Source organism: Myotis daubentonii, chromosome 12 (genome assembly GCF_963259705.1).
Source record: "Myotis daubentonii chromosome 12, mMyoDau2.1, whole genome shotgun sequence".
Lineage (NCBI taxonomy): Eukaryota > Metazoa > Chordata > Mammalia > Chiroptera > Vespertilionidae > Myotis > Myotis daubentonii.
In genome coordinates, this window is record NC_081851.1 from 78,682,685 (window position 1) to 78,697,074 (window position 14,390).

At 51.7% G+C, this 14,390-nt stretch overlaps 1 protein-coding gene across 11 annotated transcripts in view; it reads left to right on the forward strand.

Annotated features, from left to right (window-relative positions):
- Positions 1–14,390, forward strand: part of KIDINS220 (kinase D interacting substrate 220) — a 61,689-nt gene that overhangs the window by 22,695 nt on the left and 24,604 nt on the right. For all 11 annotated transcript variants that reach the window (XR_009448046.1, XM_059660593.1, XM_059660595.1 and 8 more), the window contains exons 16-22: positions 1,369–1,520; positions 1,850–2,139; positions 2,789–2,929; positions 3,578–3,821; positions 4,284–4,372; positions 5,391–5,535; positions 7,064–7,226. Coding sequence is in view for 10 of the 11 variants with exons in the window: in XM_059660593.1 (XP_059516576.1) it covers positions 1,369–1,520; positions 1,850–2,139; positions 2,789–2,929; positions 3,578–3,821; positions 4,284–4,372; positions 5,391–5,535; positions 7,064–7,226 (1,224 nt within the window). In the remaining variant the exon portion in view is untranslated. The remainder of the gene's footprint in view (positions 1–1,368; positions 1,521–1,849; positions 2,140–2,788; positions 2,930–3,577; positions 3,822–4,283; positions 4,373–5,390; positions 5,536–7,063; positions 7,227–14,390) is intronic.

Here is a 14,390-nt window from a genome sequence, read left to right on the forward strand (position 1 = left end):
GGAAGAAGTCGCAGTGACTAAGGTAAAACGTACAATTGTCAGTGAAAGCAGAGGCCACACCGCACAAACTGTGGCAGCTGTCACATGAGAAGGAAGACATAAGCCTGCAGGAAAGAGTCAGTGTTAAGAAAAGGATTTAAACATAAAAAGTTGAAAAGAGAACTTACAGAGTAGAATAAAGTAATTGGGGGAAATATTTTTACAGGAAAGGACACATTTTAAACTAACAAGATGGTATCACTTTAAAAAGAGAGGTCACTTCACACAGCCTCAGTGGAGAGCAGAGTGCAGTGCGGGCAGTGGGGCCGCAGACGGCGTGAAAGCTGACGGGGGAGAGCTCACGCAGGGAGGGAGGGAGGGGAACCGTGCGGACATACTGTTCACCCAGGGCATTCAAATGTAAGCAATTCCGTTACTTCAAAGAGCAACTCAAATAGAATATTCTATGACTTATTTTTAAGTCTCTGGTCGAGGTTTAAGCTATAAATGAAATAGTCTAGAGCAGTGGTTCTCAACCTTCTGGCCCTTTAAATACAGCTCCTCATGTTGTGACCCAACCATAAAATTATGTTCGTTGCTATTTCATAACTGTAAATGTTGCTACTGTTATGAATCGTCATGTAAATATCTGATATGCAGGATGGTCTTAGGCGACCCCTGTGAAAGGGTCGTTTGACCGCCAAAGGGGTCGCGACCCACAGGTTGAGAACCCCTGGTCTAGAGCCTGAGTTTTTATTTATTTTCATTTTTTTAATATATATTTTTATTGATTTCAGAGAGAAAGGGAGAGGGGAGATAGAAACATCAATGATGAGAGAGAATCATTGATTGGCTGCCTCCTGCACGCCCCCCACTGGGAATCGAGCCCGCAACCCAGGCATGTGCCCTTGACTGGAATCGAACCTGGGGCCCTTCAGTCCACAGACCAATGCTCTATCCACTGAGCCAAACCAGCTAGGGCTAGAGCCTGAGTTTTTAAATGGCATTAAATGCTCAGTGACTAGGTCGTGTCCTCTGGTTCTAATCGCCCAGTTGGTGCTTAGGAACCTTCCCGAAGTGCCGCTCTGCACCCTCATGCGGTGCCGCCTTCTCGTCGCCTCGTGAGACCTGCCGCGGGCGGCCCGCTGGGCCCTCACGGCCTCTCCCCTCCGCCTTCAGTCGGAGCTGCTCTGTCCCTTGGCTGCGTGCGGCTTGATCATGGTCTTTCCGCAGAGACGTGCGTAGGACGTTCGAAGCAGAAGATGCCTGACTTCGAGTTCTTTTCCCTCCTTCACTTTAAAAACAATCTTCTGAAAGAGACATAGACAGGGCCTGACCCAGGCGATGCGCAGGGGCTTCTGGGAGAGCTGAGGCCGTTTCCTCCCGCAGGTTCCTGTTCACGGATTACAACCGCCTGTCCAGCGTCGGCGGGGAGACGTCCATGGCCGAGATGATCGCCACCCTCTCGGACGCCTGCGAGCGCGAGTTTGGCTTCTTGGCCACCAGGCTCTTCCGAGTGTTCAAGACGGAGGACTCGCAGGGTAGGGCCTGCTCCCTGCTGGTGCTGTGTGTGTGTGTGTGTGTGTGAGTATGTGTGTGTGTGCGTGCTGTGTATGCGTGCGTGCTGTGTATGTGTGTGTGCTGTGTGTGTTTGTGTGTGTGTTTGTGTGTGTGTGCTGTGTGTGTGTGCGTGCTGTGTATGTGTGTGTGCTGTGTGTGTGCTGTGTGTGTGTGTGTGTGTGCTGTGTGTGTGTGTGTGTGTGTGTCCAGCACGCGATGCGACGAGGGGACATCGGGTCGGCCTCGGCCTCCCGTGCTGCGGGGGATGCTCTGCCTCTGGCCGAGTGTCAGTGCGACCGTCGTCCTGCAGGGAAGAGGAAGTGGAAGAAGACGTGCTGCCTCCCGTCCTTCGTCATCTTCCTGTTCGTGCTGGGCTGCGTGGTTGCGGGCGTCACGCTCCTGGCCGTCTTCCGGGTGGACGCGAAGCACCTGACCGTGAACGCCGTCCTCATCGCCATCGCGGCGGTGGTGGGGCTGGCCCTGGTGCTCAACTGCCGCACCTGGTGGCAGGTGCTCGACTCGCTCCTCAACTCCCAGCGGAAGCGCCTGCACAGCGCGGCCTCCAGGCTGCACAAGCTGAAGAGCGAAGGCTTCATGAAGGTGCGCGCTCGCTCGCTCGCTCGGGGCTGGAGGACGGGGCGCCCGGGGCCCTGCCGCGGGGCTCTGGGGCGCGTGCTCTCTCTCAGGGCGCAGCGCCGCGGTCGCTTCAGTTTCAGCCCAGGTTTCTCCTGTGGAAATGCACATTGAGTGGGAAAAGTTAGAACAAGAGCATCTTTTTATAAAATAGACTTTTATAAGAGACGCAAAGGAGCTAGCGAAAGGGGTCCTTCACGGTGTGACTCCTGCCTAGTGGCGTGGGCCCTCCGCGCCTGGGCCTGGCAGAGCAGAGGGACTGAGGACACGTCCTTGAACTGACGGCCACGTCCTGTCAGGAGCTGCAGGGTTGGGTCACTTAATTTCCATTCAGGTCTCAGCCTGGTGACCTTCAGAGAAGGGGATCTGGGATTGTCACTCAGCCCAGTTGAGTAACTTTTTCGAAGGCCGTGACGGGCGTCCCTCCCTGTGGGGGGACTGCTGTCGGTGTGAAGCCGCTGTCCCTCGTGGAGCCCCCCTTGGGGTCGGGCGGGACCGTGGGGGCAGGACGGCCGGGAGTGTCCGCGTCGGTGGCTTCTGTGAGGCTCAGAATGTGCCGCCCTCAGTGCGTCTCTCTCTCTCTCTCTCTCTCTCTCTCTCTCTCTCGCACGCGCAGGTTCTCAAGTGCGAGGTGGAGCTGATGGCCAGGATGGCCAAGACCATCGACAGCTTCACGCAGAACCAGACGCGGCTGGTGGTCATCATCGACGGGCTGGACGCCTGCGAGCAGGACAAAGTGCTGCAGATGCTGGACACGGTGTGCCCGCCGCCCCGGGGCTTGTCACGCTGGAGGGCGGCTGCGGCACAGCTCGCGGGGCATTGGAATTGCACTTTTCTTTCGTAGAAGTAGCCCTCTTTATGTGGAAACGTAGCGAGAGTGAGCGTTCGTGGACAGGTGTAGAGAGCGTGCACGTGCTGGCGGAGTGAGAGGAAGAGGGGAGGCGCGCGGTCCCGCGTGGCCCAGTGTCTGCGGACGGTCTGGTGAGGCTGAGAGCGGCAGGGCACACGGGTCGCCGTGTTTTGTTAAAGCCGCACACGCGTGCCTCTCCGTGAGGTGTGTGCTGAGCAGCAGCGTGTGACGGCAGAGACCCGTGTGCCGTGCCTCTCGCATGTTCCCGAGGGCCTCTCCCACGGGCTGGCCTCCCCTCTCCTGTCGACCGCAGGCGTCCCAGATGGGACGGGAGGACTTGTTTTCTCCCGAGGCCCTCACCGTCACCTGGTGCAGTGTCAGATGGTGCAGAACCAGATGGAGGCTTCAGTGGCAGCCGTGTTCAGATAGAATAATATTGGATGAAAAACAGTTTTAAAAAATACCCAGTCACCAAAGGCTGCACGGGCCTGGGAGGGAGTTTCTGAGACGCTGGGCAGTTGAAAGCTGCACCGCGAACGCACGTCCCGCCCGCAGGTCCGAGTGCTGTTCTCCAAAGGGCCGTTCATCGCCATCTTCGCGAGCGACCCACACATCATCATCAAGGCCATCAACCAGAACCTCAACAGCGTGCTGCGCGACTCCAACATCAACGGCCACGACTACATGCGCAACATCGTGCACCTGCCCGTCTTCCTCAACAGCCGCGGGCTGAGCGGTGCCAAGAAGTACCTGGTGGCCTCCACCACCAACGGGGACATCCCCTGCCCGGACGCCACAGGTGCCGGCCAGCCCCTGGGCGTGGACACAACCCTGTGTGTGTGGCTCGCCTTCACCTGGCAGGGCGGTGGGCGCGTGGGCGCAGTCCTGTGCATGTGGCTCGCCTTCACCTGGCAGGGCGGTGGGCGCGTGGGCGCAGTCCTGTGCGTGTGGCTCGCCTTCACCTGGCAGGGTGGTGGGCGGGTGGGCTCAGGCCTGTGTGTGTGGTCGCCTTCACCTGGCAGGGCGGTGGGCGGGTGGGCGCAGGCCTGTGTGTGTGGCTCGCCTTCACCTGGCAGGGCGTGGGCGGGTGGGCGCAGGCCTGTGCGTGTGGCTCGCCTTCACCTGGCAGGGTGGTGGGCGCGTGGGTGCAGGCCTGTGCGTGTGGCTCACCTTCACCTTGACGGCTGCAGGTGGGCTTCTTCCCTTGAGCTGTCCCGCAGCAGAAGGCTGTGCTAACGGTGCTCTCGGTAAATTCTCTAAGGGACACAGGACGACGCCGACAGAAGAGTCTCACAGATCAGCCTTGGAGATATGACAAAGTTTGGCAGCAAGACAGCCCTCAATAGACGGGTAAGACGCCGTCTCTTTTGAGCCCCATGTTTGTGTTGCTGTCACTCAAAAAAAGCTGAGCTGATGGCACTAAACCATCTTTTGTAAACAGTGCACCAAGCTCGGCCAATGCATTTTCTCACTGGCTCCTTCCCGCGTCAGTGGCTTTGCGGGCATGTCTGACCCTACAGCCACAGTGACTCACGCAGGAGCCCCTGTCCCTCCCAGCCGGTCCTCAGGCCACACGCCGCTCCAGACCCAGACCCAGTGAGCCCGAAGGTGTCGCCCAGTGCCCGTGGCCGCCACAGCTGTGAGGGGAGGGAGGCCTTCCTCCTCCCCCGGGTGCTGTGCCCACCGTGGGTCTCCTGACCCTCTGCCCACTCCCAGACCTCTCTCCGGCGGAGCAGGGAGCGCACCAGGCCAGGAAGTGGCCCGGTGCAGGCCGCCGTGGCCGCAGAGCGCTGGGGACGGCCAGGTGGGCTGGCGCTGACTGGCACTGTTTTATGTGGTTTTTTGTTTCGTTTTAAGATTGTTACATTAAATTTGGATCTTTGGCATTTAAAAATGTCTTCAGTGACATTTTGACATTCTGATTTTATGCCTCTACCCTGTGCAAATACGGATGCAAATTAATGTGGTGCGTGGCCGCTGACGCTAAGTCAGGAGCAGGGTGTGACCTCCCGTGCCGAGTATCTGCCCTGGGACATGCTGAACCTTAAAGCCCCGCAAGGAGGTAGGCTGCGTCACCTCAGGGCTCCTGTGAGCAGCTGAACTCTCCGTGCGGAGTTCTGCTGGTGGAGTTCTGCTGGCGTGCGATCTCCCAGGCACCGATCGCTCGGCCGCACAGCTAGGAAGCTCATTCCCTCTGCGCGCCAGGGCCTGGGACGCCTGCGGCCCTGTTTCCCAAGGCCTGAGCCCTGCCTCGGAGGCAGGTGGCTTTTGGCGGGTGCGATTCCGCCCTTGGCCTGCAGGGCGAGGCTTGTGACTGTCGCAGAGCCGCCCTGCGTGCGGTGCAGTGACACTCGCGCCTGCCCCTCAGGACACGTACCGCCGGCGGCAGATGCAGCGGACCGTCACGCGGCAGATGTCCTTCGACCTGACGAAGCTGCTGGTGACGGAGGACTGGTTCAGCGACATCAGCCCGCAGACCATGCGGAGGCTCCTCAATATCGTGTCCGTGACAGGTACCGCCTCCTCCTGTCTCACGGCCGGCCGGCTGCACGTGCCGGGGCAGCTCACTTTCGGGAGCAGGGGGGCGGCCTGTGCCTGGGTGTTTGCGTTGTGAAGGCGTGATACTTGCTTTAAGGGTGTTTAGTAAAACCAAAGTGAGTTTTGACAACAAAAATCAGCCGTCAGTGTGCACGGTTATTTCAAAATGTGACAAGTTAAAGAGGCCTCTGATTTCCTCTCAGGTGGAATTGAGTGGAAGGCAAAGGCCCTGCCCCTGGTCCAGCGACCAGAACCCCTTTCCAAGGAAGAGGGGCCCAGCCACGGTGCTGCAGTGTCGCGTGGCCGGGCAGACAGGCCGAGGGGTGAGAGGAAGAGCTGGGTGGGGGTCTGTATAGTAGTTGTAGGGGAGGGAGAATTCATCTGAGCCAGAACAACTGGATATAAACTGATAGCGATCAAGTTAAACGGATAATGTTCAAAATTAAAAAGCAAAAATATCTGTGGTTCAGAATCCCAACAAAATCAGGGATAAAATGATGAGGCAGCGAAACAAGGCATGAGTTCTAAAAGATTGAGGATTGCAGCTGCCCACCTGTAAGCTCTCCCCGTGCCGAATGTGAGCGGGGTTCCCAGAGAAGCCGGGTAGACAGGGTTAGGGAAAAGAGCGAGTCCTGGGGACACATCATAACCCTGGTTGGTCATTCCCAGAGGCACCTCAGCCCTAGAAATGAAAGGGGCTCGCACACTCACCCACAGGAGAGCGAGAGTGGGCCGGCACGGCTGGTTTGCTCAAGGCCAGCAGCGGGCTCTTGCACTGCTTGGAGGATGGGCCGTCGCAGGAGCAGCAGCTGCTCTGCTTGTGGTGGAGGCAGTGCCCAGACTGTCCTCTCTGACACGGTTCTGAAAGACCTGCTGCTGGGTGTGGTCAGGGCAGCAGCCGTGGGAAATCACACAGAAACCACCTTAGAATTCAGCAGAGTTGGGTGTCATTCTAGGAGCTTTCCAGTAGAGCTCTCTGGATTGTAGAAGCCATATTTATGTATACGTATGTATATATATACAGCTTCTACAATATATATATTTCTGTATAGACACACACCAGAGGCCCTTGGCCTGGCCTGCGGGGATCGGGCCGAAACCAGCTCTCCGACATCCCCTGAGGGGTCCCAGATTGCAAGAGGGCAGTTCTCGGGTGACACCCTGGAATTGGGCTCCCTCCTCTCTGGTTCCGGGTGCGTCACCTGAGAACCGCAGCTGCCAACTCACTGCAGCTGCCAAGTCACCGCAGCTCGGCAGCTCCTGCATTGAGCGTCTGCCTCCTGGTGGTCAGTGTGCATCATAGCGACCAGTCAGACTGTCAGACAGTTGCTTAGGCTTTTATATAGAGAGATTCACATTTAGTTAGTTTGAATATGTTGTGTAAATTAAATGGCAAATTTTAAAGATTTGAGGACATTAAATGATTTGTGAGTATGCTCAATGTTTTGCTTAGCATAACATCACATGTCTATTAATTCACAAATGTTCTTGCGCTCCTTAAAGGGCGGCTGCTGAGAGCCAATCAGATTAGTTTTAACTGGGACCGCCTTGCCAGCTGGATCAACCTCACAGAGCAGTGGCCGTACCGCACGTCCTGGCTCATCCTGTACCTGGAGGAGACGGAAGGGATTCCAGATCAGATGACGCTGAAAACCATCTATGAAAGGTACTGAATCTCTTTTATGTTTAACTTGGTTTTTCATCGAATTGACTTTTCAGGAAAAAGTTAATGCATATAAATGGACGCTTCCAAATTCAGTGGAAGATTCTCACTAATTCATTTACTTTGGGAGCTGTGTTAGCACAAGTGTAATTCCCATCGTGTGACATTCACAGCTTCCTTTTCCAGTGCAACCTAAGGTGATAAAATGTGTAATTAACAGCCCTCGTGGCTTTATGTATTTGTACCTACGGAACGCAGTGCCTAAGACATTGTTATTTGTTTCCAGTTTACTTTTTATTCTACGTGTCTTCGTGGACTATTAAGGAGGCCGCATTTTCCACATCATTGGTACAAGTATTTCTCAGCTTTGGATCTGAAGGGTTTTAGAAACTGAATGCTGACTGGAGCAGATTCTTTGCATTAAATAATAAAGGAACTTATGTTCGCTTATGTTCAGTCGCTTTCTTCACTTGATGTGGGTGTAGGGTGAGTTTTAACTGAGCTTAGGTGGTTGTCCTTTTTGCCTCTGTGTGTTGCGGGGCCAGGAGGTGGGTGCGTGGGGTGAGGGACAGATGTAGACAGCACCTGACGCCCTGGGAGTGGACTATAGAGAGACCCTCTCCTAGACCATTAGAGGGTCACCTACACACACGTCCTTTGTTCTCACACTCTGAGCGTCCAGGAGTCTGTGTTCTGACGGGAGGTAAAGCACACAGTTCACGTTAGAAAGGACTGGAGGAGCAGCCACGTGGGGTTCAGCCAGCCAATCAGGAAGTGTTGTCAGGATCGGGCTACCGGTTCTTTGGGGGTGGAAAGCTTTCCGGCTGAAAGTGCTGTTCTTTGCCGATAGAGGGTTGCTTGCCCTCTGAAAGCGTTCACCCTGATTTTCATTTGAGCGCTTCAAGCTATATGACTTCCTGATGTTCAAGGAGATCTTAAAAAAATGACATTTTTAATTAAAATGTGGCTTAGGGACAAAAGACAATGTATCACCTATAGTTTAAAGAGAATAGTACTTTTTTCATTCTGTGAAGTAGAACACTTGCCAAAGAAATGTTTTGAGGGAGTATTTTTATTATACAAGTAAAATAGTGTAGAGTGAGTGTTTATAGGGGATTTTGTTCAAGTAAATGTAGGATGTTTATGCTGGAGGTGTAATGAGATGGGGAGACTCTGTCTGCCACTTGCTTCATGTCCTTCAGACCTCAGCCTGCGGGGGCTGCCATCTGAATGGGTTGGGTTCAGGGTGATTTTGAGGTAACCCCCCTTTTTTCTCTTAAGAAATCGGTATGTCTTATACACCTACAAATACTTACAAATGCTTTGTAGATGTTCTAAGGAAGAGAAAATACAGTGTAATGAGAATCTTGGAGAATTCATGAAGAACTTGACTCAAAAGAACTAAATTTAAGATGATTTGAATGAAAAACTATGGGAAGAGAATTTGATCAACATATTGAAAAATCATGTTGGAATATGTTAGAATAATATCGATGACTGTTTCTAGTTAACTGTAGTTGAGTTCTTTGATGCCATTGTTTGTCCTTTAAATAAAAAGTTTTATTTACAGCAGACAAAAAGCAGCAGTATATAATTGATATTCATTTATTTTATTAAAGAATTCTGACTTGGTAAAAACAATCAGAAAATAGTGTTTTTAACGCTAGTAATAAAATTTTTTTAATCCATAAAAAGCCTCATTTACTTTTATAGCAATTTGATGACACAGCTGCTTGCTTTATTTGCTGAAAAAGAAAATGTTGGCTCTTAGTGTTTGGTGAAATTGCTTTGTTAAATTATTTTCTAAATTGTTCAACTTTTAACAAATGACATTTGATATAACACTGAAAAGCAATTTCAGCTAATTAAGTAGATCCCTCTATAAACCATTGGAACATTAAGATGACATACTGTTCATTCAAGATTATTTTAATTGGTACAATTATTGTAATTTCCTTGCAATTATGTGTTGAGCTAAAAGCTTTTGTCTCGATCATTTGAGGGGTGTTTTTTTGTTAACATATATTTAGTAAGAAGAAAGGGAGTAAAATTAAAACTGTAGATTAAGATCTTCTGTCGACTTTTTATTATAGTGTTTTACACAGCCACTGAAATATTTTAGTTAAAAAACTTTATTTCTCATATTTTCTAGAAAGCATTTTAAGCAATGATAAAGGGTTTGAAAAGATCAATTTTAAGAATTTCTGTGAAGATAATGTTTAAAGTTTTGTTTTGACGCTGCTTAGGAAGTCTTACTCAGGATGCTCTGGTCAGAATTCTTTTGTGATAAGGACAGTGCCCACCTTTATTTGATTCTGCATATTCATTTTTAAAAACGATCAAATGCATTTTGAGAGCCTGAGAATGGCAGCCATCTTTCATTTCATTGAAATAGCTATTTGTTGAACAGGCATTACAGATGCCTTTATATTAAATTCAGTATCTTTATTTATTTACTTACTTATTTATTTTTTTGTTAATCTTCACCTGGAGATATTTTTTCCATTGACTTTTCAGGGAGAGTGGAAGGGAAAGAGGGAGAGGGAGGGAGGGAGGGAGGGAGAGAGAGAGAGAGAGAGAGAGAGAGAGAGAGAGAGAGAGAGAGAATCAGTTGCCTCCCACATACACCAACCAGGGCTGGGAATCGAACCTGCAACCCTTTGGTGCTCAGGCTGGGCTCCAACCACTGAGCAACGCCAGCCAGGAGTTGGGTATTTTAAATTATTCAAGTAGTGCTCTTTCTGTACTTGAAGATATTTATACAACAGAACATCACATCATGATATTTCTGCCCGATACTCAGCAGAGTTCTCATAAGCTTAACGTTATCGCTTCTCGGCATCTCACGCCTCTCAGCTCTCACCCACCACCTCCTGTTCCCTTCGTGTTCCGGGCGATTGTTAGTTGACCCCCAGCCCCCGAATGTGGCCCGATTATGCACGCATTTGTTTCTCTGCGTGTGGACCTAAAGTATGGATTTGAGCCCTGACTGGTTTGGCTCAGCGGATAGAGCGTCGGCCTGGGGACTGAAGGGTCCCGGGTTCGATTCTGGTCAAGGGCATGCACCTTGGTTGCGGGCACATCCCCAGTAGGGAGTGTGCAGGAGGCAGCTGGTCGATGTTTCTCTCTCATCGGTGTTTCTAACTCTCTATCCCTCTCCCTTCCTCTCTGTAAAAAATCAATAAAATATAAAAAAAATATAAATTTGAACAGCATGAAGCAGTGGAGACTAGTTGTTTAGATTTGTGAAAAAGTTCTTTCCTTTTAGTACAAAGTATATCCTTGTACTGACGATTTTCCCCTTTCATTTAGGTTTGAGATACTGTAAACAGTTATTCCAAACACTGTTCCGCGTGCCGTCGGTGTTTTTGTGTGTAGTTTAGAACGTTAAGGCCGTTCTGTCTCCTCAAGGCGGTGAGACTTCCCTGTAGGTGCTCACTCAGCACCATTAAATGGCTGTCTGTGTGTAATTACTGGCTCCATCTTTACTCCGAAAACACACTTGCCTGTAATGTATTTATAGTGCAGATACTTTATTCCCAGCTCCATGTTTTATCAATGCCTTATCTTTTATAAAGATGGCCTGGTCTTTGCAAAATCCTGAGTGTGTCCGGGAGCTGCAGGAGGTTTTGGGTGGAGAGCGTGAAGCACTCGGCTGTGGCGGCTCCACTGGAACAGCTGGCGCAGCTGCCGGCTTCAGCCTTCGCGCCGTTATGGGTGCCGAGTGCCTGCCATCCCCTCCTAGGTGGCTTCTCAGTCCCTTGCTTTCCTTTCTGTGGGTAAAATTGGTTTTTAAAATACGTCCTCATTAAACTTGTCGTGACGCCATTTTTAGTATCTAACGCTAATGTAGAACAGGGGAAGGGTTTTCAGTGTTCCAAAGTGTGTGTTTCTAACTTCAGCATGGAAATGCAAGGACATTAATTAAGGCTATTTGAAAGCAGAAGTAGCAAAATCAGTTTTCTCTCAACTATATATTTTAATATGTAAAAAGTCATTACCCTTGCAGATTTAGTTTATCTTATAATACATATTTTATAACATAATATTTGTAATATTTTATATCTTATAATATTTATTATACATGTTTACATTTTAAAAATCTGATTATTGAAGGATTCAAATTCACCAAAACATGAAATGTGCCTTAGAGATCAAGTAGAGGCTGATTTCCCCTGAACTGATGTTTTTCAGCAGAGGCTTGTGATCTCGGAATTTCAGGCAAAAGTGTGTTTATATTGTTCACAATATGAGAGTAAACAAAAGAAACAAAAATGCCAGCTGATGAGAGGCAAGGTGAGGTGCTGATGTAAAGCCGCGCTGAGTGGCCCGGTAGCAATATCCACGAAATCCACAAGGCGGCAGTGTTCCACCAGCCAAGGCCACGGCCTCGTGCATTTGCTCTCCCTTTGGCAGCAGAATGACAAGGGAGCCCTGAGTTTAATGAGTATTTCAGACTCTCGAGTTCCTTTTCCGACGGCTTCCAGGACACTGACGAGCACTGAGAACCATGGCTGCAGGCACGTGGACAGCCGCCTGACCCTGTATGCTTTAAAGCTCGATCGGGCCCCTTTCTTCTGAAACCCTTTTCAGTTAACGTTCGGGAAAGGGATGGAGATGGAAAAAGGAGTTTTTATTGGTCTTTCAAGTTTGTGTTTACATTTAAACTTGTTAAGCCCTAAACATTGTAGATGTTGGGTCCTGTACTTACTCGGCATTAAGTCTTTAAGGGAACCTGGGTAATGGGGGTTTTGCTTTAGCCTGAGATGTTCCCGGGCAGCGTGGTCCGTGCCCCATTCTCTACCCTGTCACTCAGCGTTGCATTGCAAACGTTTGCTTTCTCTGTCTGACTAACGTCAAACTCTCCGAAGTTTCTTAAAGGCAACAGCACCACGAACACCCTTCCGCTTGGCAGCACCTGTGGTGTTACTAGCGCCTCCCCAGCCGCTATGGAAACTGGGTCTTGCCTCTTGCGTTGGGGCGTCTCTCACGCATAGTGCGAGCCTGGCTGTGCTGCGAGCACTGCTTTCAGGGAGGGGCTCTGAAGCTGGCCTCTCAGCCTCTGCTGGTCTCCCTGTCACCGCAGCCTGCAGCGAGGCGATTGTTCGCATCGGAGCACTTGCCAGAGGTGAGGGCCGCCTCAGGCTGTGGCTCCCCACTGGAGACCTTTTCAAATCAAATCCTTTGCAGAATCCCAACAAATACAGCAGAATGAATATAAATTAATCGATGCGAGTTATAACATGTCCTAATAAATTCAGTTAGCGAGAAAAAGGAGCTCTTCTGGAGAGGATCACGCTGGAGCGTGTGTGTGACTTGCGATCCTCGTGGGCGGGACATCCATCTGTGCCCCGCGTGGGCCTGGTGGCGTGGCACCCAGGAGACCTGACCCTGAGCGGCAGGTGTGAACTGCTCTGCTGTGGCCGGTGTTTTCAGTTCGTCCGATCCAGGCGCTGGAAAGATGAATGGGGGTTTGGCTTCACGGGCGAATCACCAATAAGATGTGGAGATGCTCTGGTGAATTCTTGGTTGGGGTGCTGGGCCTGCATCCCCACGGCCGGTCCCTGGCCCCTCATCATGCGTTTCTCACTGGTTCTCAGTCTGAGCTCTGGCACGTAGGGGGCGGGGCACTTGCTTGTATAATTTTGTGAACGAAAAAGTGTCCGTCTGGATTAAAGGAAACGATGAAGGACTTTACATATGCACACGAGGATGGAGGAGAACCTTCTCTACGTCTGTTTAAAAAAAAGGCGGTAAAAACCAGGCCACCTGGTAACACGGGTCCATGTGTTAGTCCCCTTCAGCGCCTGCGCCTCTAGTGTGTGACAGGCTATTCTATCACATGCGTGTTTTTATTTTCCAATTACAGTTGACACTCAGTACTGTTTTATATGGTTCCAGGCACACAGCGCGGTGGTTAGGCAGTTATAAGTTTACAGAATGGCCCCTCCGTGCGTCTAGGGCCCCCCTGGCCCCGCCGTGGTTCCTGTGACGTCACTGACTGTTCCCCAGGCTGCAGTCCACATGCCTCTGGCTGTCGCGGAGCCGGTGAGCGCCACCAGTGGTTGCTGTGGCAGCTTAGACAGTGCTTTCATGTTGGCTTATTTAACCCTGGGCAGACATGTGTGAACACATGCGTCAAACACATGACATGCCTGAATCAGAAACACGCCCGAAGGCGAGGGCGGTGTGTGTCCTGTGCGCAGTGCGGGCTGTGGCCCCGGGCCTTGATACAGCAGCTCGTGGGCTCGGGGCGCGGGCTCGGGGCGCGGGCTCGGGCGCGGGCAGCAGAGAGGATGAGGCAGCTCTGCCCCACGCCCAGAAGCCTCGCTGCTTCCTCTCTGGCCTGCTCGCCTGGGAGCTGCTGGGCGCCCGCGCTCCTCCCGCGGCGGGTGTAGCGTCACTGCTTCCTCCTCCGCAGCGGCCACGCCCCGGCTCACGTTCTCTCCTGCATAACGGGGCCTCGTGGGGTCGCTAGCGAGGGGTCGCTGTGTGGACCCTCGGCGTGATCACAGCTCAGGGGAGGGCTGCACAGGCAGGGCTCGGGCATTTCCGACCGTAAATACCCACGCAGGGAAGAAGAAATACCCTAAGAGCCTTTGAGGAAAAGGAAGAGGAAATTTAAAAATTCAAATCACGTACAAAAATGAACTCGAAATGGATCGTCGTACGCTTTCCCAAGTACAAGGTTTTTTCTATCTAAGAAAGGACCATTGAAGTGAAAATTATTTTAAAAGGCTAGAGCTCACTGGGAGCAACATATTTTCTTGTGTATTTATTGACTCTACAAATGTGTATCGGGCAGGAGTAGAAAGCGGGCATTCGCGCCAGCCCGCAGGCACGATGGCGAGAAACCACGCCTGTCCGGCTTCCCCGGCACTAACGGACCTGCCGTCTGAGGGGGCGGTACGCTGCAGCGCTCCCACGGCAGCGTCCCCCGTGAGGTGTGGTGTGAAGGGCGCGTCTGTGCTGGGAGGGCTGGTCATAGAGGAGCCCCTGGTCCCGGGGGGACCCCGCGGGTGGCGCGGGCTGCAGAGGATGCGCAGGCCACCGGCGTTAGGACGGAGGGCAGCCCGCTCCCGCCTAGAGTTTCTGGTTCTTTCCACAGGTGATGGTGCGCTTCGCAAGGATGGCGGAGACCATGAGGCCTATGAAAATGGCGCTTCT